This window comes from Jaculus jaculus, chromosome 1, assembly GCF_020740685.1.
Source record: "Jaculus jaculus isolate mJacJac1 chromosome 1, mJacJac1.mat.Y.cur, whole genome shotgun sequence".
Classification (NCBI taxonomy): Eukaryota; Metazoa; Chordata; class Mammalia; order Rodentia; family Dipodidae; genus Jaculus; species Jaculus jaculus.
In genome coordinates this window covers 61,425,351-61,452,219 of record NC_059102.1, presented here as the reverse complement: position 1 = coordinate 61,452,219, position 26,869 = coordinate 61,425,351, and the positions used below count along the sequence as shown (strand labels likewise).

The 26,869-nt window shown below is 39.5% G+C and overlaps 1 protein-coding gene across 2 annotated transcripts in view; it reads right to left on the bottom strand.

Moving 5' to 3' along the window:
• Window positions 1-26,869, bottom strand: part of C1H9orf85 (chromosome 1 C9orf85 homolog) — an 89,488-nt gene that overhangs the window by 30,180 nt on the left and 32,439 nt on the right. Inside the window, exons 2-3 of one of the 2 annotated variants that reach the window (XM_045142474.1) lie at window positions 14,383-14,489; window positions 1,030-1,563 (exon numbers count right to left, since the gene is read on the bottom strand). In XM_045142474.1, the coding sequence (XP_044998409.1) occupies window position 1,563; window positions 14,383-14,489 (108 nt within the window). In that variant the 3' untranslated portion in view covers window positions 1,030-1,562. Of the gene's footprint in view, window positions 1-1,029; window positions 1,564-14,382; window positions 14,490-26,869 lie in introns of those variants that run through there. The other variant, XM_004652982.2, reaches the window with a different exon arrangement.

Below are 26,869 nucleotides of genomic sequence, written 5' to 3'. Positions count from 1 at the left end.
ATAAAGTGAGCTGTTTTCCAAATACAGCGGTGGGAACAGTAGATAAGCTGATTATGAGGTAGAAAAAACTTTGCTATAGCCTTTCAGTGTTGCATGCTCACATTTTTAGCTTCTAGACTGGTGAAAGCTATTGGACTGTTAAAAAAAAATCCCTAAGATTTTGCCATTTAGTTGAAATAATGTTAAGTCAGATGCATAGGTAGGAAAGCAGTGGCTATTACAGGGACAAAGGATGATAATTGGGCTCTTGATCTGTATCATTCCAACTCCATAATCAAGAAGTTCTAATAGGGACTGGTGATATGGCTCAGTGATTAACGACATTTGATTGTAAAGCCTGCTGGCCTGGGATTCAATTTCCCCATCACCCAAATAAAGCCAGACATTATAAATAGTGCATGGCTTGGCATCTGCTGCCCATGAGAGTGAGAGAGAGAAAAGGATGTAAATAGAGAGAGAAAATGGGCATGCCAGGGCCTCCAGCCACTGCAGTCGAACTCCAGATGCATGCGCTCCCTTGTGCATTTGGCTTATGTGGGTCCTGGGAAATCGAACCTGGGTCCTTTGTCTGTAGGCAAACACCTTAACCACTAAGCAATCTCTCCAGCTCTCCAGCCTACCCCCACCTTTTTCTTTGAGGTAGGGTCTCACTCTAGCCCAGGCTGACCTGGAATTCACTATGGAGTCTCTGGGTGGCCTCGAACTCATGGTGATCCTCCTACCTCTGCCTCCCAAGTGCTGGGATTAAAGGCGTGCACCACCACGCCTGGCTCCAGCCCCTTTTTGTTTTCAATTTTTTTCATTTATTTTATTTGCAAGCAGCGAAGCAAATAGATGGGAGACAGGCACACAATTTATCCTTGAGTCCATCTTTATCAATTCTTTGTTAAAAATATGATAGGCCCCAAACTGAGGTTCATAAACTTGAGGAACCCCCAAACTTTACATCACTTTCCTTCCTTCACTTGTTTATTCATGTCTACACTAGCTGACATTTCTGAGTAAAGGTGAGGTAAGGTGCAAAGAGAATTTTAAATGAACAAGAATTTATTCAATGTAATTAAGTAGGAAGAGATAAGGAAAAGGGATTTTATGCCACAATTTATAATTCCTTAAGCAGGAGCAAGGAATCTTGATACCTTCTTTTGAACTTAAAACTTAGTTGTTGATACTTTTTTCAAGGTACCTGAAAATATGAATAGTTTAATGATTCTGTTCCTTTTATTAAGCAGTGTTTTTTCAAGAAGGCCAAAAATTAGCTGTTTTTTGTTTTTAATTATTGTTTCTAAATTCTAGGGCCCAGAAGGATTAGATGTTTGCTCTAGACAAAGAAGTAAAGCACAGGGAGTTGAGATTCAAATGCAAATCCAACTAAGTCCACGTCTTGTCTTCCTGATCTCTCACAGTGACTCCTCAGTACTGTATTATTCACTCCACAGGTCCTTGCTCTCTCTTCAGGAAAAGCTTGATGATTCATTCATTTTTATAATGTCACCAATTTTGTTTATGGAAGTCATCTGCAGCTGGGAGCCACTCTATGCTTTTCTTTTTAAATAAATGTATCTGTGGAAAGACAAACAGGTTTTGCTTTAGGTCCTGAAATGTCTTTTGTTTCATGTAACTAAGCAACCTTTCTCTCCTATTAATTTAGACACGTGAAAGGCAAATGCCCACATTTATGTTAGAATTTCTAAGCTACTTCCTTTCTTTTTTACACCTACTAAAATAATCAGTAATACAGGATTACAGCTCATTTTTAACCGAACTGTTTCATTGTCTCGACTAGAGCATCAGTAAGGAGAATACTGTCACTCACAAGGAAAAGGCCAGAAATGCTTCAAAACATCTTATAGTATAGAGCAGGCTGGCCCAACAAACATTAAGCTTAGAATAGGCAGAGATGTCTGTACTTGAGTGACAAAGGCCATAACAGGTCCAGTATACCCAGATGGCTCTCCAAGAGGTCTGGCTCCTGAGCAGAGGCAGGTGCCCCAGCTGCACCCTAATTCTTATGGATCCTGTCAAGAAAGGCAGATACCTAGAGTCCTGAGCCTATATGTACCTGCCTTCTCCCAAAAAGAAGAAGCTCTTCTTCCCCAAAGGACTTCAGTAGGGGTTCAGCCAACCAGACTATGTAGACTTGAGTCAATCCCCCCCTTTTTCCCCCAGTCATGTTCCACACAGCCCAGTGCAGGATCCTCCCCTTCCTCTCTTAAAATCGCTTCCTTTCCTCTACTGGCAGTTCAGAGTTCCTTTTCTCTAGTTCTGAACGCTATCTACCATTCTCTTACCTGGTGTTCAATAAAATCTTTGGGGCCAAGAAACTGTCTATGAGTCCTCTATTCCTAAATCTGAAGCGAGAAGAGGCTGAAGTAGAAAGACAACTATAAAGAAGGTTGCAAGGAGCCAGAGAAGAGAACCTACAGACCCAGCAGTTGTTAAGTACTAAGGATCTTAGACACATGACTAAAAGCTATATAGCACTGGCTGCTGTCGGGGGTTATAACACTCACGCTTGTAACACTTGCAAGAGTAATATTCCCTAGACCACAGCTTCTCCCAGGGACTGTGACATCAGAGAACACCACTTGTCACTACTCCCACCTGCCTGCTGCTGTCAAACACTGAAGGAAATCAACAATGCTAGAACGACATTTAAATAGTTTCTTGTCTACACATAATTTGTAGCCAGCTGACTGGTGACAAATGTATAGCCTAGGTAATGTCAATTAGGCCAATAATACCATCTACTCCTCTACATCCAACACAAACATCTATAAACCAGAGCTTTGAGACATACCCAGTGTTTGTTGTTGATAAATTTTGAGGGAGGTTCAATATACCTGAAGCTGGCCTCAGCCTTGACCTCCCTTTCTCTGGTCTTGGCCTACCCAATGCTAGATGGCAGGCATTCATCAACAATGTGCCTGGTACATCCAACCATTCTTAAAACCTACTGAGAAATAAAGTTTGGACAAATACGTACAGTCATGCATCACATGATGTTTTATTCAGACAGATCTCATGTATGAAAGACTACATAGTAAGATTTTATCATTTAAATACATCTTACCTTGAAGTACATTTTAATTTTCACACAATGAAATTGCCTAATGAAACAAATTTTTCGAACACAGCTCATTGGTAAATGATGGATGACTGTATAAAATTCAGTTTCCTTTATTTTTTAAAAATTTTTATTTATTTTTATTTGAGACAGAGAGAGGGGGAGAGAGCAAGAGCAAGAGTGTGCATGTACATTAGCATCCCAGGGCCTCTAGCCACTGCAAACAAACTCAACTCATGTACCACCTTGTGCCTTTGGCTTACATGGGATCTAGAGAATCGAACCTGGGTCCTTACGCTTTGTAGGCAAGTGCCTTAACCCCTAAGCCACCTCTCCAGGTCTGCTCTAATTTTTAACTAAGCCTTTTTGTCCTTGTAAATAAGTACATGTTCTTATAGAATTAAAAGCATACAATTTTCTTCTGGTACTAAAAATAGGAGGACCAGAAGTACCACAAGGGACAAAAGTCTAAAGTGGTCTAAAACAAATCCAGAAATGTTATGGCAAAGCAGAACATCCTTCACACAGTGGCATTTCCATAATGAAGATAAACATCTAGGACATAGCACATACTACAGGTATTACAATACAAGCAATAGATGAGATAAGAATGTTCTTAAATAACTTTGTCAACAGTGAGACATAGCTCCACTATTACCCTCAGGAAAACCCAGGATTTGTGGCTTCTACACACACACACACACACACACACACACACACACACACACACACACAATTCAGAAAAGCCAGTATGGTGGAGATTTTATTAAACACATTAAGGAAGGCATCCAAGAAGAGAATGAAAGCACAGCCAAGAGTAATACTGGCTTCCCTTGACAGAATTGCTGAGGGCAAATAAACACATACCCAAGCATGGGTAAGGAATCCTCAAGGAAGAATTGCAATTATATGTCTTAGCATTAGCCATATATACCATTTTAGTAATGCTCAATTTTATATCACAGATTTCTAGGAAAGCTTTGAGTTATTTTTATTATTTCCCATTTCCTTTTTGATAAATGAGATTACATGTTGGCTCCAGGGGTTCCTTGAATAGGGTTATAATCTGGTAAGGTAAAATCAGGAGTCACTAAGGTTGCACAAGGGGGTTAAAAGGCATGACCTTTCCTCATAAAAGGGCTTGGTTTCTGGTGAGATTCCTAGAAAATTACAGGCTTACAACTTGGAAATGAGAAAGAAAGGACTTAAGCAGCTATAAATTGTGCTGAAATTCTTGCTTTTGTAAAAGAAGCTTCAACCAGATTTCTATTCAAGGAGTTTCTCTTCCTTCTATCAATACAGGAATGCTGGAGTATCTGAGAGAGATAGAGCCTTTCTCAGCTCTTGAGTGGGCAATAACTCAGGAGCTAGGATGAGACACTCATGGTCATTTTAAAAAGTAAGTTTCCCATTTTGAGTCTACCCTGAGACTACATAATGAATTCCAAGTCTGCCTGAGCTAGAGGGAGACCATACCTCAAAAAACCAAAAAGAAAAAGCACATTTCCCAATATCAAAACCAGATAAACACACAACCAACCACTACCATAACAAAACAAATTACAGACCAAAATACTTGGAAACCCAATTCAACTATTCCTAAAAACAAAATTATAAAATTTGTAGAAAAACAGGTAGATATGGAAATATTTATTAGGACAGGACCTTGCCCATGCTAGGCCAGTGCCATTTAAAAGGAGGTGTGTTTTCCAGTTTTGTTTGCATCTTACAGACTTCTACAAGTCTTGATCTCAACCACAAATAGAGCCACATCTCTCCAAAAGCCATTTAGCTCCACTGACTTTCCATCTGCCCATCAAAACAACTGGTAGCATCTGTTATCTGAAAGAATCCATGCGAAAGCAATGGGATTGTCTGCTGCATCATGGGGGCGAGCAAGGCAAGCAGCAGTCACGTAAAGCTTCCATTCAGACAGCAGCCTCTGGGTTCTCATCTTGTGAATTTCAATGAATGAAACCCGCAGACCAGAGGATAAAGTTTAGAAAATTTTTATTATAGTCTTATAAAGACAGAAATTGTTGAGATAAAGCTTACAAAGCTTTAAAGAAGGAAGGCATTCAGAGCTCCTGCCCAAAAGGAAGCAGAAATGGAATTCCTAGAACTGGGAAAGCCCACCCAAAGACACAGATTGGGGTCTTTCATGGGAGTTTATTGGAGGGGATGAACTGATTAGCCCAGCTCTGATGCCAGATGTCTAGGTGATGCCAGTTTCCCAGAAATGGGAATAATCCCTTTACATTCCTTTCTTTTCTAAGAAAGAAATAGATAAGACCCAAGGTACCTAGTCAGTTGCTCTGGTGAGGTCTTTGGGAAAAAGAGGTTAAAAAAAGACTGTCTTTTACAAGTTCAAGGACATTCCTTGCTTTTACCTTTAGGGGGCCCTGTTACCCCTACATTTGCCTCAATATCTCCATATTTTCCCCTACCTTTCTAGGTAGCCTAAATTTCATTTGTTACAATGAAAAAGCTTATTAAAAGGTGACAGATATGTAAATGTTTATTACCTACACACACTTTAATGAGGAAACAATGCTACCAAGAGAAAATAGAGATCAGTGACAAAATCTTAAAATATCTTGACATAAATAAAGTCTTACTGAGAACACTGAGAAAGCTGCCAATCTTACACTAGGCTGGTTAACTAACAGCACATGGATTATTGCATAAGCAGTATTTAATTGCTACTTAGAAAACAGTTATTCATTCCTGGAAACCTAAAATTGGACACTCTAAATAAACACTTTTCTAAGACTTAATTTCCCTACTTATTGCTAATTTGGGCAACTTAACATAAAATTCATCATATTTATTTAAAAGTAGCTATTTGTTTTGTAGCACTTGGAATGAAATTCAGGACCTTAGGCATACTAAGTAACACTTCTAGGCCCTAAAAGTATTTTCTTTAGAAAGGATATGCGAGAAAAAAAGAAAACACTGAAGCGGTTTTCAAAGGCAAGTCAGCAGTACCTAAAAAAACTAAAAATTCTGCTCTGAGAGTAGTACAGGGAGAAGATCTAAATAGCCTAAATGAGTTCATTCTTTCTTTGGGCTTTGCTCGACAGTTCTGCTGCTGGGATGTACATCCAAACCAGACACGGTTGATGGGAGGAAGGGGTTTACTTCAAGTTCCATCAATGGAAGAAGCTGGTTTCCATTCATAAACCCAAGCACAGAGAAAACTGCAGCAAGCGAAACACCAGCCCCAGCACACACACCAAGCAGTAGCAAGCAGGAGCCCACTAGAGCTCAGACTGCTCTGTATACCTTTGGGAAGGAAATCAGATCCACCCCCAGAGACACTTCCTCTAGCCAGGCAACTGGACACCCAAATTATAAGCTTTAATAAAACACCTGAGTCGATGGGGGACATACATTCAAACTACCACAGGTTTTTAATGCACTATAAAGAAGAAATATCTGAGCCAGGTATGGTGGCACACACCTTTAATCCCAGCACTTAGGAGGCAGAGACAGTTCGAGGCCACTCTGAGACTCTATAGTGAATTCCAGGTCAGCATGGACTAGAGTGAAACCCTACCTCAACCCCCCCCAAAAAAAGAAGAAGAAATAGCTGGGTGTGGTGGCACACACCTTTAATACCAGCACTTGGGAGGCTAGGGTAGGAGGACCACTGTGAGTTGGAGGCCACCCTGAGGCTACAGAGTGAATTCCAGGTCAGCCTGGAGTGAGACCCTATTTCAAAAAACAACAAAAAAAAAAAAAGAAGAAGAAGAAGAAGAAGAAGAGAAAGAAGAAGAAATACCTAGGCAAAGTGAGTAGCTAGAATTAAAACACACAAAACTATTAAATATTCTCAACTTCAATACTTTTGAGTTTTAGATTCACAAATAATCCTGAAATATTTCTCAATGGAAATTAACACTGAATTTTATATTATACACACACACACCCATATATAATTTAGATGGATATCACAAACTCCTAAATAAAAATTTTTCTCATTAAGAAAAAGAGGTGCCGGGCGTGGTGGCTCACGCCTTTAATCTCAGCCCTCGGGAGGCAGAGGTAGGAGGATTGCCAAGGGTTCGAGGCCACTCTGAGACTACATAGTTAATTCCAGGTCAGCCTGGACCAGAGTGAGACCCTACATCAAAAAAAAAAGAAAGAAAGAAAAGAAAAAGAGGGTGGGTTGGAGAAAGAGCTTAGTGGTTAAAGTGCTTGCCTTCAAAGCCTAACAACATAATTTTGATTCACCAATGCCCATGTAAATCCAGATGTGCAAGGTGGCACATGCATCTGGAGTTCATCTGCAACAATTGCAGGCCCTGGAGCACCCATTTTCTCTGTCTCTCTTCTCTCTTTCTCTCTGCTTGCAAATAAATAAATAAATAAATAAATAAATAGATAGATAGATAGATAGATAGATAGATAGATAGATAGATAGAGGGGGCGGTGTCCAGGCTAAAAGTTGCCTCTGTGTGACTCAGTGAAAGAGAAGAATCAAAATAGGAAAAACAGAGTCTATTCCAAAGACAGAAAGAGAAGAAGGTCAGAAAAAGTATTGTAAGGATACCTAGAAAGCACAGAGAAATTAACAGAGGACACACAGAAAAGAAAGCAAGCTGAACACTTCCAAAGCTTTAGCCAGCAATCCTGGTGAAGACACACTGCGGGTCTGACCATCAGGACTTGAGCCAGCAGCCCTCACAATCCTTGTCCAATCTGATGAGAAAGTAGAGAAGCCGATGGGTTGGTGGTGGACAGGAATCCCATTTTGCCATTTTATATGGCTTGAGGAACTGTGGACAGGCACCATCTTGAGAGGGAACTGATTACTTAAAATTGAGTAATTATGGGGACCTGAGAACAAACACAAAGCAGGGAGGCTAAAATTAACCTGCTACAGCCCAAGAATGAGAGCCTTGGGAGGCAGATATGCAGCACAAGAGGACAGGACACTGATTAAGTCAAAGGATGTACAGAGGAAGGAACTCCACCTAGGCACCTAAGGACAGAGGGAAAAGTAGCACTGCCCCTGCTTGGTGAGGGGGGGAGTCACATGTCCTCTAAAAACAGATTTGGATACCTGGTTCTTAGCTGTCAGCAATTTAGGAAGTGGAGCCTTGTTGAAAGAGGTGCTTTGCTGGGGTAAGCAAAGGGGTGTTATAGCCAGTTCCCCTTTGTAAAGTTCAGATCACTCTCCTGTTATTGGTTTTACCTGCAGCAGAGGTGTTGTCCAGTCTCTGCTCATGCCATGCTTTCCTCTGCCATCACGGATCTTCCCCTCAGAGCTGTAAGCCAAAATAAAAACTATCCTCCCACCAGCTGCTTTTGGTTGAGTTCTTGGTCATTACCAAGTCTACCGAGGGCGAGAGAACCTGCCCAAACTCACAGACTACAAGGCCAAGTGTAAGTATCACAGGCCCGAGATACAGAAAGAAGGGGAAATACTAAAATGAAGACTGCTCTGGTGGGCAATTTGTTCATTACTGGCTTCGTGAGTATAAATCATAAGAAAGACAATAGTACAAACACAACTGACCACCCCCATCCTTGTGAATGTAACTAGTAGTCTCTAATTTTTAAGAAGAAAGAAAGAGCTACTCAAATAATTCAGCTTTTCCTTTTGTCCACTTTTATTTCCCCTTTGAAAAATAATTGCCATACTTTTTTGATCATTGGTGATGTTGCTCTAACCAATTTTAAGTGTATTTCTAAGTCCTAAACAGTCTGATGCTCCCGCTACAATACTTTGTTTTCCAAGCTCTGAGTGGTACTGGGGACTGAGCTCTCGAGTGCTCTTCTCAATGAGAAGAGCTCCAAATACAACCAGAACAGACATGCAAGTCAACAGATGTGCCAATCACAACCAGAAACACAGGAAACATGAAAAAGCAAGTCAATAATGTACCTCCAAAAGATCTTAGCTGAATTCAAATATGCTTGAATGACACCCTGACCAGGTGGGTTTTTATCCCAGAGATTCAGGGATGGTTCAACATAGTCAAATTGATAAATGTAATACACTACATAATTAGAGACTGAAGGACAAAAATTGCATGATCATCAGATAGAAAAAAAAAAGGCATTTCACAAAATCCAATATCCCTTCATGGTAAAACACCTAATGAAAAAAACTGAGAATAGCAGGAACATACCTCAACATAATAAAGGTTATTTATGACAAACCTATAGCCAACATAGGGGGCAAAGACAAGGGTGTCCACTGTTTCCACTTTTATGTAATATAGTACTGGAAGTCTAAACTACTGCAATAAGGCAAGAGACACAAATAAAAGTGATTCAAATTGGAAAGAAAGAGATCAAATTATCATTATTTGCAGATGGTATGATTCTATATATAAAGGACCTTAAAGACTCTACCAGCAAACCATTAGAGCTGATAAGCACTTTAAGCAATGTAGCAGGATACAAAATTAACACAGAGAAATCATTACCCTACCTATATATTAACAAATATGCCAAGGATGAAATCAGGGAAACATTCCCATTAACTATTGCCTCAAAATAGTAATAATAAAGTACCTTGAAATAAACCTAACCAAGGAAGTGAGGAGTCTCTACAATGAAAACTTTAAAACACTCAAGAGGGAAATTGTAGAAGACTAGGAAATGGAATGAAATCCCATGTTCTTGGATTGAAAGAATCAATATTGTGAAAATGGCAATCTTACCAAAAGCAACCTACATATTTAATGCAATCCCCATCAAAATTCCAACGGCATTCATCACAGAAAAAGAAAAAATAATCCTAAAATTCATTTGGAAACACAAAAAAACCTAGCATAGCCAAAATAATTCTGAGCAACAAAAATATGGCAGTATTGCCATACCTGATTTTAATATATATCACAGAATCATCATAACAAAAATAGCATAAAGCCGGGCGTGGTGGCGCACACCTTTAATCCTAGCACTCGGGAGGCAGAGGTAGGAGGATTACTGTGAGTTCGAGGCCACCCTGAGACTCCATAGTGAATTCCAGGTCAGCCTGGGCTGGAGTAAGACCCTACCTCAAAAAACCAAAAAAAAAAAAAAAAAAAAAAAAAAAAGAAATATAGCATAGTACTGGCACAAAACAGACACGTAGATCAATGGAACAGAAGATAGAACCCAATGTAAAACCCAGGCAGCTATAACCATCTAATTTTTGACAAAAATGTCAAAAATATTAGTTGGAGAAAATAGAGCCCCTTTAGCAAATGGTGCTGGGAAAATGGGATTTTTTTAATGCAAAAGGATAAAAATAGATCCTTATCCCTCCCCATGTATAAGAATCAAGTCCAGATGGATCAAAGACCTTAGTATCAGACCTGAAAGTATGAAACTGCTAGAGGAAAAAGTAGGGGAAATCCTTCAACATATTGGCATAGGCAACGACATTCTGAATATAAACTCTGTTGCTCAGGAAGTAAAACAACTAATCAACCACTAGGACCTCATGAAACTACAAAGCTTTTGTACAGCAAAGGAGACTGTGAATAGAGCAAAAAAGCAACCTACAGAATGGGAGAAAATCTTTGCCAGCTATGCATCTGACTGAGGATTAATATCAAGGATATGCAAAGAACTTAAAAAACTAAATAATAAGGTATTAGGGCTGGAGGGATGGCTTATAGGCTAAGGCACTTGCCTGCAAAGCCTAAGGACCCAGGTTCAGTTACCTAGTACCCATGGAAGCCAGATGCACAAAGTGGCATGTACTTCTGGAGTTTGTTTGCAGGGGCTAGAGGTTCTGATGTGCGCCCATTCCTTCTCAATCTCTCCCTGCATGCAAATAAATAAAATATTTTTTTTCGGGTCTTAAATTTTTTATTATTTATTTTTTTTCTTTTCACAATTTTTATTAACATTTTCCATGATTATAAAAAATATCCCATGGTAATACCCTCTCCCCCCCCCCCCACTTTCCCCTTTGAAATTCTATTCTCCATCATATTACCTCCCCATCTCAATCATTGTACTTACATATATACAATACCAACCTATTAAGTACCCTCCTTCCTTCCTTTCTCTTCCCTTTATATCTCCTTTTTAACTTACAGGCCTCTGCTACTGAATATTTTCCTTCTCATGCAGAAGCCCAATCATCTGTAGCTAGGATCCACATATGAGGGAGAACATGTGGTGCTTGGCTTTCTGGGCCTGGGTTACCTCACTTAGGATAATCCTTTCCAGATCCATCATTTTTCTGCAAATTTCATAACTTCATTTTTCTTTACCACTGAGTAGAACTCCACTGTATAAATGTGCCACATCTTCATTATCCACTCATCAGTTGAGGGACATCTAGGTTGGTTCCATTTCCCAGCTATTATAAATTGAGTAGCAATAAACATGGTTAAGCACGGACTTCTAAGGAAATGAGATGAGTCCTTTGGATATATGCCTAGGAGTGCTATAGCTGCGTCATATGGTAGATCAATCTTTAGCTGTTTTAGGAACCTCCACGCTGATTTCCACAATGGCTGGACCAGATTGCATTCCCACCAGCAGTGTAGAAGGGTTCCTGTTTTTCTACATCCCCGCCAACATTTATGATCATTTGTTTTCATGATGGTGGCCAATCTGACAGGAGTGAGATGGAATCTCAATGTAGTTTTAATCTGCATTTCCCTGATGACTAGTGACATAGAACATTTTTTTAGATGCTTATATGCCATTCCTATTCTTCCTTTGAGAATGCTCTATTTAGCTCCATAGCCCATTTTTTGATTGGCTTGTTTGATTCCTTATTATTTAACTTTTTCAGTTCTTTGTATATCCTAGATATTAATCCTCTATCAGATATATAGCTGGCGAAGATTTTTTTCCTATTCTGTAGGTTGCCTCTTTGCTTTTTTCACTGTGCCCTTTGCAGTGCAAAATCTTTGTAATTTCATGAGGTCCCAGTGATTAATCTGTGGTTTTATTGCCAGAGCAATTGGGGTTGTATTCAGAAAGTCTTTGCCAAGACCAATATGTTGAAGGGTTTCCCCTACGTTTTCCTCTAGCAGTTTCAGAGTTTCAGGTCTGATGTTAAGGTCTTTAATCCATCTGGACTTAATTCTTGTGCATGGAGAGAGAGAAGAATCTATTTTCATCCTTCTACAGATATATATTCAGTTTTCCCAACACCATTTGCTGAAGAGGCTGTCTTTTCTCCAATGAGTATTTTTGGCATTTTTATCGAATATCAGGTGGCTATAGCTACCTGGACTTGCATCTGGGTCCTCTATTCTGTTCCACTGATCTACATGTCTGTTTTTGTGCCAGTACCACGCCGTTTTTGTTACTATGGCTCTGTAGTATAGGCAAATAAATAAAATATTTTTTAAAAAATAAGAAATCAAACGGCCCAATTAACAAATGGCTCTGGTACTAAATAGAAAGTTCTCAAAAGAAATGCAGATGGTCCATAATCATCTAAAAAAACATTCTACATCCTTACTCATTAGGGAAATGCAAATTAAGACTACTTTGAGAATTCTTCTCACTCCTGTCAGAATGGCTATCATCAAGAAAACAAATATTAATAAATGTTGGTGAGTATGTGGAAAAAAAGGAACCCATCTACACTGTCAGTAGGAATTATGGAAATCAGTGTATAGGATACTGAAACAACTAAAATTAGATTGACCATATGACCCAGCTATAGCAGTACTAGGCATCTATCCTAAGGACTGTACTCACTACCTTCGAGGTACTTGCTCATTCATGTTTATTGTGGATCTATGAAATGGAACCAGCCTAGATATCCCTCAACTTACGAATGGATAATGAAGATATGGTACAGTTATACGATGGAGTGCTATTCAGTGGTTAAAAAAAATTTAAATTATGACGTTTGCAGAAAGGGAAATGAATAGATCTGGAAAGCATTATACTAAGTGAGGTAACCCAAGCCCAGAAAGCCAAATGTCACATGTTCTCTCGCACATGTGGATCCTAGCTACAAATGTTTAGATTTGTGTATGAGTTGGAGTAAAAATTAAAAGCAGAGGTCAGCAACTAGAAAGGGGCTATAACAGAGGGAAGAACATGGAAGGAATTAAGGGGAGGGTATTGTACAGTAAATAGATGAACAGATTACTGGGGGTATAGTGGCCTAAGTGAGGTCAAGGAACAGGAATGAATAAAAGAAGTCTGGGAGGAGGGTTAATCAAAATGTAAGATGTAGCCAAGCATGGTGGCACACGCCTTTAATCCAAGCACTTATGAGGCAGAGATAGGAGGATTGCCATGAACTCCACACCACCCTGGGACTACACTGTGAATTCTAGGTCAGCAGGAGCTATAGTGAGACACTACCTCAAAAACCAAAATTATATGTGAAGAAGCCATATGGAAACCTACTTCTTTGGATAATGACACACCCAGAAGGCATAGATTGCTATTAGAAAAATTTCAGTGCCAGGGGTCAGATACCTTCCAGTGAGTTGTTGTCCAGGGATGTCCCTAATATGCCTAAAACATTACAGGCCATCATCAAGGCTCTTGGTTTCCCACCAGGAATAGATAGATGGTAAGACTGTATTGCTGAAGACTCCACATGCTTGGGCTGTACGTCACTGGGAAATCCTGCTGAAGCTGAGCTGAAAACTTCCTCCTTGTGGACTAGCTGATAGAAAGGTAGAAAAAGCTATACTGCGTGCAGTCCTATGAGGGACAGAAGTCATCAGTGGTGGCAAACACCAGTGGACATTGCAAGCCTTCAGACTGGCCAGCCAGACCAAATGTGCCAAGTGGTCCTATAGTGGCATGTCTGTATGGGAGAAACCAACTGTTCTCTAATTGGACTTCGAGGCCCATTCCAGCAGAGAGAACACATGCCTAGTACTAAAAACCTAGTCAAAAGCCTATGGCAATCTCAAGAGGTGAATTACAAGGCCTAGCCCTTTGATGAATTGGTATAATGGTTGTGCATGATGGTATATGCCTATAATCCCAGTATTTTGGAAGCTGAGGTGAAAGGATCATTAGTTGGATGCCAACTGGTGTTACATACTGACATTGCCCTGTCTCAAGTAAAACCAAAATCATAATCTGCATTCAACATTATTACTCTATCAGTGAAAGACAGAATTTTATAAAGCAAGCTTTCTCTTCTACAATTCTCCTTTTACGAAAAAACAATAAAAATGACACACTATTTATGAAAGGTTGAATCAGGGAATGTCTAATCTACTTTTCCATTTGTCTAGTTCACAAACCAAGATTTAGCATGCAAGATCAAATTTTACACTAGGAAAGGGAATTTATTTACTTTTTGCTCTCCTTAGTATGTTTGGATACAGTTTTGAAAGTCAGAAAATGGTATTTAAGAAACTTACCATTTTTTAGGTTTTGACAATGGTTTGTATTTGCTGTATTTTACACGCCATTCAAGAACTTCTTTGCACCGCTGACATACTCCATCATGAAATTTTGCGTTAATTTTCTAAAACGAAATAGAAAAAAACAAATTAAGAACTTGACCAAATAGCCAGCATAATAAAAACGATGCATGGGCTGAAGAGGTGGCTTAGTGGTTAAGCGCTTGCCTGTGAAGCCTAAGGACCCCGGTTCGAGGCTCGGTTCCCCAGGTCCCACGTTAGCCAGATGCACAAGGGGGCGCACGCATCTGGAGTTCGTTTGCAGAGGCTGGAAGCCCTGGCGCGCCCATTCTCTCTCTCCCTCTATCTGTCTTTCTCTCTCTGTGTCTGTCACTCTCAAATAAATAAATTAAAAAAAATATATAAAAACGATGCATGATAATTTTATGTTTTTTAAAAAATAACCTCACTTTCAGGTAGATAAAATTTTATGATATAGTCATATTTTATGTATATTACTCAAGTTGGTTCTTCACAAATGCAATGGTTCTTAACTGGGGTGGGCTCAATATAACTTAGGAAAGTGATTCGGACGCTATCAATACCTAACAGGTCAAAACACATACTGGGCAATTATGGCATACATATTTACTGTGTGTACACAATACCTGAATAAAACTGTAATAAGAGAAAAACTAGTTCATATTTTAACTTTTTATATTTTTGCATGTATGTGTGTAGTAGGCACAATTCTTGAGTGTGCATGTAGATGTCCGGGCATGTATGCAGAGGCTAGATGTTGACACTGGGTTTCCTTCTTGATGGCTCTTCACGGTATTTACTGAGGCAGGGCCTGTCACTTGAAGACAGAGATCCCCAATTTGGCTAGTCAACTTAGCCAACTCACCCTGGGTAATCCTCCCATCTCTATCTCCCAAGTGCTGGGACTGCAACTGGGCTGTCACACCCATCAGGCACTTGTGGGTGCTGGGGTCTGAACTCTGGTCTACATGCTTGGATGGCAAGAACTTTATCCACAGAGCCATCTCTCCAGCCCTCATATTGTAAGTCTATGGTTCAATAATTCAGACCTGACTGGTGATTCAGAATTAAATTGAAAAACTTACAGAACTATCAGTCTGCTGTGGAGAGCAGAGACTGGCACACCAGGTATACCAGGGAGTTGTTGGAAGCAAAGAGGCATTTCATCACTCAGTCTAATCTTCCACATTCTTAAGTAAGGAAAAATGTTTTACAGAAGCTTCTTAGGAGGCTCTGTCTCCAACAAAACGAAGTAACAAAATATTACTCCAACTAACCTGGTTTCATCAAAATAGAAAAAAGAGAAACTATATGTACACTGTACATGTGAATATCTGTGAAAGGGGGCTGAGGACATTGCTCAGAGGTTAAAGGTACTTGCTTGCTAAGCTTGATGGCCTGGGATTCAACTTCCCGAGCTACCCATGTAAATAAAGCCAGATATAAAAAGTAGAGAAACTACTGATGTTCCACTGCAGTGGCAAGAGACTCATATGCACACATACACGTGCAAATAATTTTTTAAACAATTAAAACTTTGAGAAAAATATTTTAATTATAATTTTCTTCTCTAAACATATGTTCATAAAAAGATAACAGCAACATTTTAACCTAGCCACTCAAAATGCTCCTGCCTCAGCTTCTCCTGGCACCACCACGCACAACAGATTTTTTTAAAATTATTATTATTATTATTTTTTTTTGAGGCAGGGTCTCACTATAGCCCAGGCTGACCAGGAGCTCACTTGGTCGTCTCAGGTTATCCTCAAATGCACGATTCTCCTATCTCAGCCTCCCTAGTGCTGAGACTAAAGGCGTGCACCACCATGCCTGGCAGCAATGGCAACATTTTTATTGTACCACACATTCTTTGTATTAGCTTTATATTTTATTTTATATTTTCATTTGATTCAAGATTATCTGTGGTTTCTTTGGGCTGAGGAAGGCTGAATGGTGCCCACTGTTGGAAATAATCAATAGAGGACATTTTAACTTTTTGTTTGTTTGTTCTTAAAATTTCTCCAGGGGATAGCCGGGCATAGGGGTACATGCCTTTAATTCCAGCACCTGGGAGGTAGTGGTAGGTGGATTGCCCACTATGAGTTCAAAGCCACCCTGAGATTACATAGTGAATTCCAGGTCAGTCTGGGCTACAATGAAATCCTACCTCTAGAACAAAAAAAAAAAGAAAACAAACAAAACAAAAAGATTCTCCAATGGAGAAAAATATATGACCAAACTGTAGACTCTTTGGAAGGTATGTAACAGCAAATTAACAGCTAATGTTTAAACTAGATCATCTGAAAGAACAAGACTTGAACAGAGTTTAACAGTCATGAAAGTTCTGAAGAAGATAAAATGATCTGATACATTTATGCCAAGAAAAGATATCTCAAGGGTATTTTCAAAAAACATACAGTAAGTTCTGAATACCTTATATATGAATTTAATGCAAATTGTTACTGATACTTATAAATTCTGTATGAATATGTTCCTTTCTTCCTGACAGATGGAAAGTCCTTGGGAAAGTAATTCTGCATGCCACTACACTCTCACCCACAAAGACTCTCCTCTTTCAGCCAGGCATGATGCACGCCTGTAAGTCTGAGGCTAGCATGAAATTACATAGTGACTTCCAGGTCTGCCTGGGCTACAGAATGAGACTACCTCAAAAACAACAACAACAAAACACACACACACAACACCTCTTCCTTTCTATCTTGGCACAGTCACCATACAAAGAAAGTGCTGGCTAGGAATTATACAGAACTCAAGCTCACAGTTCATCAATTGCCTTACTGTTCTCTGATGCCTAGAATCTTACAATATATCACTCTAACAAGTATATGAACAAGTTAGTAACTTTGAACTAAGATCATAATACATGCAAATGTTATATATACTTTCCACTAGCACATTCTTATAATGCAGGACATTTAATTCCCTGCAATTTTAGTACATTGCCATACTGCTCTTGCTACAATGCATTACTTGGTTTCTTGTTTGCTTCTCCATATGGTCACTGACCAGTTTGTCTTGATCTATGAAACTCTGCATAGTTTAGAAACTGGTTTCTTTAGGGTGGATCAACTGTAGAACAAAACAGGTCTTTGTGGGAACATGTCCTGTGAGTGATGCATGAGACAGTATAAATGCAGATGTTGTACAGAGCTCACATGACCAATTGGAACTACTACAAAATTAATCTTTCTATGTGCTAAGAATTGAATGAAGGTGACAACAGTAGAAAGAAAGAAACTAGCATGAAGAAAAGTGAGCACCTTGCTTTATCTTATTATGGCAAGCCAGAAGTGAACATTGCCAGAGACGATCCTAGCTGCAGGCACTGTTCCACCTGGGCCTAAGGAGATGGCAATTCTCAACCAACCCTCTTTTGGCAATTAATTTTAGTATATCGCACAGCAGAAAATCACAGGCTATTTCACAAATACAAAAGACTTCATTTTAGGAATACAAAAGTCTCTAAACCTAATGTAGTTCACAAAGCTACTTTTCAGATATTTTGTTCTGTTTTTTTTTAAGAGACTGAGCCTTGCTCTATAGACCTGGCTAACCTGATATTAGCTATGTAACCCAGGTTGGCTACACATTCCTCCCACCTTCAGTGCTAGAATTATAGATATACAACACCAAAAACCAAGCACAGCTTCTAGATTTTTAAAGTGGACAAGGGGCGGGGGAGCATAGGGGAAGATTCCACTTAGGAATTAGTTACAGGAAACCTTATTATTTTTTCTTGATTATTTTTTCAAGGTAGGGTCTCACTGTAGCCCAGGCTGACCTGGAATTTGCTAAGCAGTCTCAGGGTGGTCTCAAACTCACAGCAATCCTCCTACCTCTGCCTCCCAAGTGCTGGGATTAAAGATTAAAGACATGCACTACCACGCCCAGCTAGAAAAACGTTATTAAATGAACACTTTTGTTAGAATAAGCTTAAGCATAGCAAATGACACTCCTAGTCTAATACAGAAATGATATCTTAAAAACACCTTAGCCTTCATCAGTCCTTACCAGTGTGTTTTAGACTAAATGCTATAATCCCTGCTGCAACATTGTACCATCACACCACCACCTTCAGAGAAATAATGCAACAACTGCAGACAACAACTGGGTGAGGGCTCAGACTGCCAAGAGAAAGAGTAAACGGTCATATAACATGTGAATCAACATATTGGTACTGAAAAGAATTTCATAAAACATCAAATATTGCTTAAGAGAAAGAAGATACTGGGCTGGAGAGATGGCTTAGCGGTTAAGCGCTTGCCTGTGAAGCCTAAGGACCCCGGTTCAAGGCTCGGTTCCCCAGGTCCCACGTTAGCCAGATGCACGAGGGGGTGCACGCGTCTGGAGTTCGTTTGCAGAGGATGGAAGCCCTGGCGCACCCATTCTCTCTCTCTCCCTCTATCTGTCTTTCTCTCTGTGTCTGTCGCTCTCAAATAAATAAAAAATAAATTAAAAAAAAATTTAAAAAAAAAAGAGAAAGAAGATACTATTTGGAAGAGGGAAGGAATTTGAATACCATTCAAAAAACTAATGTAATCTTCCTTTAGGAACTTTTGTATTACCATTAATTCCTTCAACTGTGCTAGTTATGACATGGCTGCAAATGGTGCATTTTACTGCCCTTAACTGAAAAAAAAAAGTTTAAAAGAAAGATGACTATTCCCACTGCTACTGAACCTGCACTGCCGTGCCCAGCCTTGTCCCTTCCCTTGTGCTACTGCTCCCATTAAATGAGGTCTTTCTCTAACACAGTTATAGGATGCTACCCCAGAAAAACAAGATTTTTCTAAGATATTTAATCATGTTTAAAAGTAAATATGAGCTGGGTGTGGTAGCACATGCGTTTTATCCCAGCACTCTGAAGGTTAAATTAGGAGGACCATCATGAGTTCCAGGTCAGCCCGGGCTAGAGTGAGACCCTGCCTCAAAAAAAAAAAAAAAAAAAAAAAAAAAAAAACTCAAAAATTAATATAAAGAAAGAAAGAAAGAAAGAAAGAAAGAAAGCTGGGAATGGTAGTAGCACACACTTAATCCCAGCATTGGGGAAGCAGAGACAGAAGGACTGCTGTAAATTCAAGGCCAGCCTGGGACTACAGAGAGAGTTCTAGGACAGCCTGGGCTACAGTGAGACCCTGCCTCACAAACAAAAAAAATTTAAAAATAAGAGGAAGTATATATTGTATTCCTTTTGCTTTTTTCTTGAAACAGTCTTGCTTTGAAGTCCAGTCTGGTTTTAGCCTTAATCATTCTACCTCAGCTTCTCAAGTATAAAGAACACTTTCTTACTCTAAATTTGACCAGATGATAAACAATTCTACAAGAAGTTACGTCAGTAGTAATGTGAAAATCTGTCATTGGGTTATGACTCTCAGATCATAAACTTTTATTTGTGTATTTAGTAGTTTTACTTATGGTGTTAAGTATGAGCCCTCTCACTGAAATTCACAACTAGCCCAATATTATTTGAAGTCTTTTTAATACAGCTAGACTATAGACAGACATAAAGTCTCTTACAACCAAAAACAGATGAAAGCAGACAGGGAAATGCTGAGAGAGAGTGAGGAGCACAGCTGGGCCATGCACCTGCTGCTGACGGGCTTCCTAGCAGCCAACAAAACACACCCCGTGTCAGCAACACACCAAAATCCAAGGTCCTCAGAAGCAGGGCAACTATTCTTACTACTGAAACCATTTTATCTTTCCCCAAAAGAACAACATGTGACACAGCAAGCCACTCTTTCAAAACATCATAAAAAATACAAAGCACTTCACAGAACCATTTTGTGTCCCAGTTCTTCTTAATGCCTGGGTTATTCTGCCCAAACGGCCTCATGAGGTTATCCTCACTGCAGATCCCTGATGGTCAGAGCATCTGTAAGAATGCATAGCATAGCATAAGGTCATCTAAGAAATACTATTTTGCTCAACAGAGCTCTAAGAACATTCCCTTTAATTATGAAAATGTATCATCAGCATAAAAAAGTTAAAACAATAATATTACCTAGAGGCCTGGACAAATGGCTTAGCAGTTAAGGTGTTTGCCTGCAAAGCCAAAGGACCTTGGTTCGATTGCCCAGTACCCACATAAACCAGATGTACAAGGGGGCACATGTGTCTGGAGATAATTTGCAGTGGCAGGAGGCCTTGGTGCACCCATTCTCTCTCCCTCTCTCTACCTCTTTCTCACTCTCTCTAATAAATAAATAAATAAATATTTTAAAAAATAGTATTAGCTAGACATGATGGCTCATACATCATGTAATCCCAATGTTTAAGAGACTGAGGCTGTAGGATGACCAAGTTTGAGGCCATCCTGGGCTACAAAGACCCCATCTCAAAGATACATAAATTTTTTATTTTTTATTTATTTTTATTTTTTTTTTTTTTTGGTTTTTCGAGGTAGGGTCTCACTCTGGCTCAGGCTGACCTGGAATTCACTATGTAGTCTCAGGGTGGCCTCGAACTCATGGCGATCCTCCTACCTCTGCCTCCCGAGTGCTGGGATTAAAGGCATGCGCCACCACGCCCGGCCTATTTTTTATATTTTTTAGAACAGAGAGAATTGACACACCAGGGCCTCAGCCACTGAAATTGAACTCCAGACACTTGTGCCACCTAGTGGGCATGTGCAACCTTGTGCTTGCCTCACCTTTGGGTATCAGGCTAATGTGGATCTGGAGAGCACTGAACATGAATCCTTAGGCTTCGCAGGCAAGTGCCTTAACTGATAAGTCATGTCTCTAGCCCTCAAATACATATATACACACACTGCCTAAACAATCATGATCATTTTCCAATTTCCTGTTTGTTTTTCGAGGTAGGGTCTCACTCTGGCCCAGCTAACCTGGAATTCTCTATGTAGTCTCAGGGTGGCCTCGAACTCACAGGGATCCTCCTATCTGCCTCCCAAGTGCTGGGATTAAAGGCATGTGCCACCACACCTGGCAGATTAGCTATAAATACTTTAAAAAACTGTTATAAAATATCAGCAAGCCTCCTTTAAGCGCAACATATCATAGTATTCAAAAATACCTGGCATGCACAAATGTATCAAATACATATTTAGTTTTTAAAAAAATTTTGTTAATTAGTTTTGTACTCAGTGAATACAGTCAAGTTGGTACCATTGTTAGGCTCAGCTGTGTTCTCCTCCCCCCACCCCTTTTTTTTTTTTTTGCTTTTTTTGAGGTAGGGTCTCACTCTAGCTTAGGCTGACCTGGAATTCACTACACTATATAATAAATAAATAAATAAATGTTTTAAAAAATAGTATTAGCTAGACATGATGGCTCATACATCATGTAATCATGTAGTCTCAGGGTGGCTTCAAACTCACGGCGATCCTCCTACCTCTGCCTCCAAAGTATTGGGATTAAAGGCATGCGCCACCAAACCTGACCCAACATGTTTAGTTTTTTAATATATAAAATTTTTAAAAATTATTTATTTATTTATTTGAGAGCGACAGACACAGAGAGAAAGACAGATAGAGGGAGAGAGAGAGAATGGGCGCGCCAGGGCTTCCAGCCTCTGCAAACGAACTACAGACGCGTGCACCCCAGTTTTTTAATATATAAAATTTTGAAAGATTATCTAACTCATAAAATTGGGCATATCTTTATTATGAAATGGAATAATTTTTATCTGAAATGTATTTCAACTTTCTTTCATTCACTCTAATTTTCACAAGCACCAATAAGCAAGAAGCAAATACACACTAGTTATAATCAAAATGCCCCTTATTCAGTGTACTTAAAACAAAAGCTTTTTCTAGAAATCAAGAAAAAAAATCTTTGATCCTCTCCTCCCACTGTCCTTGTCACAACTCAAGCTTTGCACATCATCATCTGCAATAATAAACAATTGCATTTCACCCAAAGACTAAATATAAAATGAGTTTTGGTCACTCCAAACAAAGTCTATTTTCTCAGTAACTTGGTAGATGTATTGACAGTTGCAATTATACCAAGAGGTCAAATACTCTACCACTGAGCTACATTCCCAGCTGGGAAATAACCTTAAAAAAGAATGCACAATGGAATACAAAGAAAAATTCCAGGTAGACACTAAATATTATCCCTCAAAACGGGAAAATTGGCCTTAGAACAATTAAGGCATGGGCTCTCAGTATTTTACGACAATGTGTTTTCAATTACCTTCCAGATACCTTTATTATTAACTAAGGAATATTTGCTGTAAATAATAACCCCGAGAAAAGTTGCTCTTAATAAACACAATTATTAGTTCTATGGGAAACAACCATTTTTTTTCAACTCAATTTCACTGTAAAAGTTCACCAGTTCCATGTAGGAATGGTTTGTCTTTCCTGAAAACAAGATGCTCCTTATAGGTGCCTTCAACCTTACAGCATCTTCTGCTCATTTAGTCATCAATTTCCTCTTACTCAACACAGGTGTCTGGCTAGTCATCCTTTGTTTTCACACTATTTACTCTTGGTCCACTAAGTGTGTAACTTGAGCCTCAGCAATAAGCTCAGTGAAGATGACACCCAAACAGATGACAGCTCCAACTAATGTTCTCCAGAGATCCTGATGTCTCCCACTGCATAGGGATCATGTTTTCCTCTTCACAGAATTCCTTGAGACACCCCAACTCACAAACTTAAAAGTAATTCCTATCATGGCATATTTTAAATATTTTTATGCATGTGTGCATGTGTGTGGGTACAGGCACACATCACATTGTGTGTGTGGAAGGCAGAGGGCAATCCTCAGTGCCAGTCCTCACTTTCCATTTTATTTGAGGCATGGCTTCTTTTTCACTTTTGAGAGCTCCACCAATTTAAATGATTTTCCTGTCTCTGTCTCCCATCTTGCTGTAGTCTCGAGAGCTAGAACTACATATATGCTCAACACTAGCACATTATGAACTCTAAGGGATTTAACTACAGTTCTCAAGCTTGTACAGCCAGTCCTATACCCACCGAGTCATTTCTCCAGCCTCTACTTCAACCATTTTTGAAGTCATTATGAATGAGATGACTGTCTTATTTTTTCTCTAGTTTGTTATTGGTGCAAATAAAAGCTACAGGTTTTTGCATGTTGATTATGTATCCTAAAATATTAAAGAATTTGTTTATCACATCCAAACATTTTCTGGTGGAGTCTGTGGGGACTATTATAAATAGAAGAAAAGAAAGATGGTTTAACTTCTTCTTTCCCAATTTTAACCTTTTTAAAAATTTTTCTCTTGTCACACTGTTCTCACAGTCCAGATTTTACAAGAAATACTGTCAGTTCTCCTCTGTTCATCTTTCATAAAATGCATTCTTTCATGCAAAACTTTCTTCTTCCTATGTCTAATAATCATTTAATTTTATGCAGTGCTGGCTTAGCTGTCATGAATTGCCATAGGTTGTGCTTGTCATGAGCCATTATTATCAGCCATCTATTTTGATTAACAATTTATAGCAATCTTTTTTTAAAATATTTTTTTAATTTTTATTTATTTATTTATTTGAGAGCGACAGACACAGAGAGAAAGACAGATAGAGGGAGAGAGAGAGAATGGGCGCGCCAGGGATTCCAGCCTCTGCAAACGAACTCCAGACGCGTGCGCCCCCTTGTGCATCTGGCTAACCTGGGACCTGGGGAACCGAGCCTTGAACCGGGGTCCTTAGGCTTCACAGGCAAGCGCTTAACAGCTAAGCCATCTCTCCAGCCCAATTTATAGCAATCTTGATTCATAGTAAGTTACTTACAAAGCTTGAGATATATCATTCCATTTTTTTTTTCACTTTAAGGGTTGGTGATGACAAATCAGAAGCTCTTCTGATGTCTCTATTTCTGAAATCAATTGGTATTTTTCTTACAGCTTTTAGTACTGTTTCTTTGTTTTGCATTTTTGGCTACTTAACTATGACATGTACAGGGTTCTCCTCTGACCATGTCTATTTGGGGTTCTAAGTACTTTTAATGTGTTTCTCTAAATTTGGGAAATTCTCAATTATAACTTCATAAACTAGAAAAATGGTTGCCTTACCCATCTGATTTTACCTCAGCTCTCCTATCCAATGGATTCTCAGGTTTGTCTTTCGAATATATTTCATATTACTTGGAAATTTTTGTCACGTTCATCTTTTTTTTTTTCCTTTTATAGGTATCCATCTGTATGATTGTCTTGACCTGGCCCTCCACCCTTGACAGTCATTTTTCTGCTTGGTCTTATGTTGATGATGCTTTCTGCTGATTTTTACTTGGCCAATTTACTCTTTGATTTACATAATTTTTTTAGTTCTTTTTTAGCATTTCAATTTACTTGCTCAAGTTTTCCTCTATGTATTTAATTTTTTCTCCCAAATTACATATTCTTTCTTCCAGTTTGGTAACTTTTAAATTTATGTCATGAATTGATTTCATAACTTTCTTGTTCATGCCTTGAATTAAATTCTTTTATCTGTTTTAACCCTGTTAACTTTGTTTTTGCTTTTGTGTGTGTGTGTGTGTGTTGATTGCACATGTATAGGTCTTTGTGGCGCCCCATATGCTCATGTGCTGAGAAGACCCCTCACCTACTGTGGCCGGAGTGGAACATCGGGTGTCCAGAACAGTAGCTCTTCTGCCTGGTCCTGATTTTGTTATTGTTGTTGTTGAGCTTTCTTTTACTGTTTCTAGGGCTTGCAGGTTCCATCAATTCTCTGCTCCTTGCTCTCCTGTGGGGCTGGTCACACCTAGCTGTTTTACATGGGATCTGGAGATCTCAACTCTGGCAATCTCAGCAACCCTTTCTGCTTGCACAGAAAGCAAACATGACCAACTACTGGACTATCTTTCCAGCTGTGTTCTCTTTAAAAAGTAATACTCTGGTGACTATCAGTTGATCTGGTGTGATCCCTTTTGGAATGCAAGAAGAGACCCCAGCTTCTACCAACCCAAGGACTAAGAATGTCATCAGACAGCATCTGAGGTCTGTGGTAGAGATTTTCCTGCTTTGCTATAACCCACCTCCCTGATGGTCAGCCGATGTATTTGAAAAGTGCCTTGCTTTATGACTTTCTTTTGTTCTGTAACTATAAAACTTTCATGAATTGTTAACACATTTGAACGTGGAACTTGGGGTAACCTAAATCTGTGTGCCCAGGCCATGGTCACTCAAATTTAGCTCCAGAATAAACTATCTCTTATCCCCTTCGAGTTGAGAGCTGCCTTTTGTGTCAATAGTGGAAAGCAAGAACCAACACTCAAGGTTGACCTCTGATCTCCACACACATCTTGTGACATGTGCATACTTGTATTTACTCACAAACATACTGGGGGGAAAAAAAAGTCCTTCCAACAATTTAGCTCCCCACTGCTGTGTTTAGGGCAGGAGAATCTCTTCACTTCAGACTCCATTACCACACTTGTGCAATCTCCACAGCCTGTGTGGCCTGGGGCCTTGACTCCCCTACCATATTTTGGTATCTCCATATATCCTCAGAATAATAATTTTTTACTTTATTTCTTCAATCCTTGCTATTGTGTTATACCCATGTATTTCCATATGTACTGATGTTCTGTGTACTTGTTGAGAAATCCCTGAAAAGATTCAATGTATGTGCTGTGGACAAAGACTAAGGTCCTCATGGAAAATGCCGTATGTAATGGGTTGAATGGATGTCCCCCGCAAAAGATTCAGTTTCAGTAAAGCTTTAGGTCTTCAGCAGCCTGGCTGGACGAGGTGCCATTGTGGGTGGATCCTAGGGTCCAGCCCTAAGGTGTGGGGTAGACTTGGAATTTCAGTCTAAAGATATGAAAAGTGCTTAAGGGCTGGAGTGATGGCTTAGCAGTTAATGTGATTGCCTGTGAAGCCTAAGGACCCAGCTTCGATTCCCCAGTACCCAGTAAACCAGGTGCATGCTTCTGGAGTTCACTTTCAGTGGCTAGAGGCCCTGGCACACCCATTCTCTCTGTCTGTCTCTGTCTCTGTATCTCTCTCTCTCTCTCTGAAAGAAGAGAGAAAGGGAGGGAGGGAAGGAAGAGGAGAAAAGTTCTTGAGCTTTGCCTGCAGTCCTAAAGTTTGCCTGCTGACTTTTGGTGATGGCTTTTCTCTCAGCGTGGGCCTGTAAAAGGGGGTCCAGCTTCTTCTGCCATTATGAAACTTTCCCTACATCTACAAGCTACAAATAAATTGCTGCATGATGAATCTGACCATGCAGATTTTGGTCTGTTGGACTTGTGTTCCAGAGAAATGATAGAGATGGTGCTTGTATTGAAAACTTTCTGGAGCAGCAAGCCAAGTATTATTATGGATTATTCTGATGAGAGTTTGAAAATGCTAAGTATAAAGAAGTGTACTTGGAGGCTTGGCTCATAAACTTTCTAAACGGAAGGAATGGCTGCAAAAAATCTTGTTGGAACTGAGCTACCAGAGAGTTTAATCAAGGTTAAATTTGTACTGGGCTGATGTGCTTGGCTAAAGATATGGGACTGAGAGATAA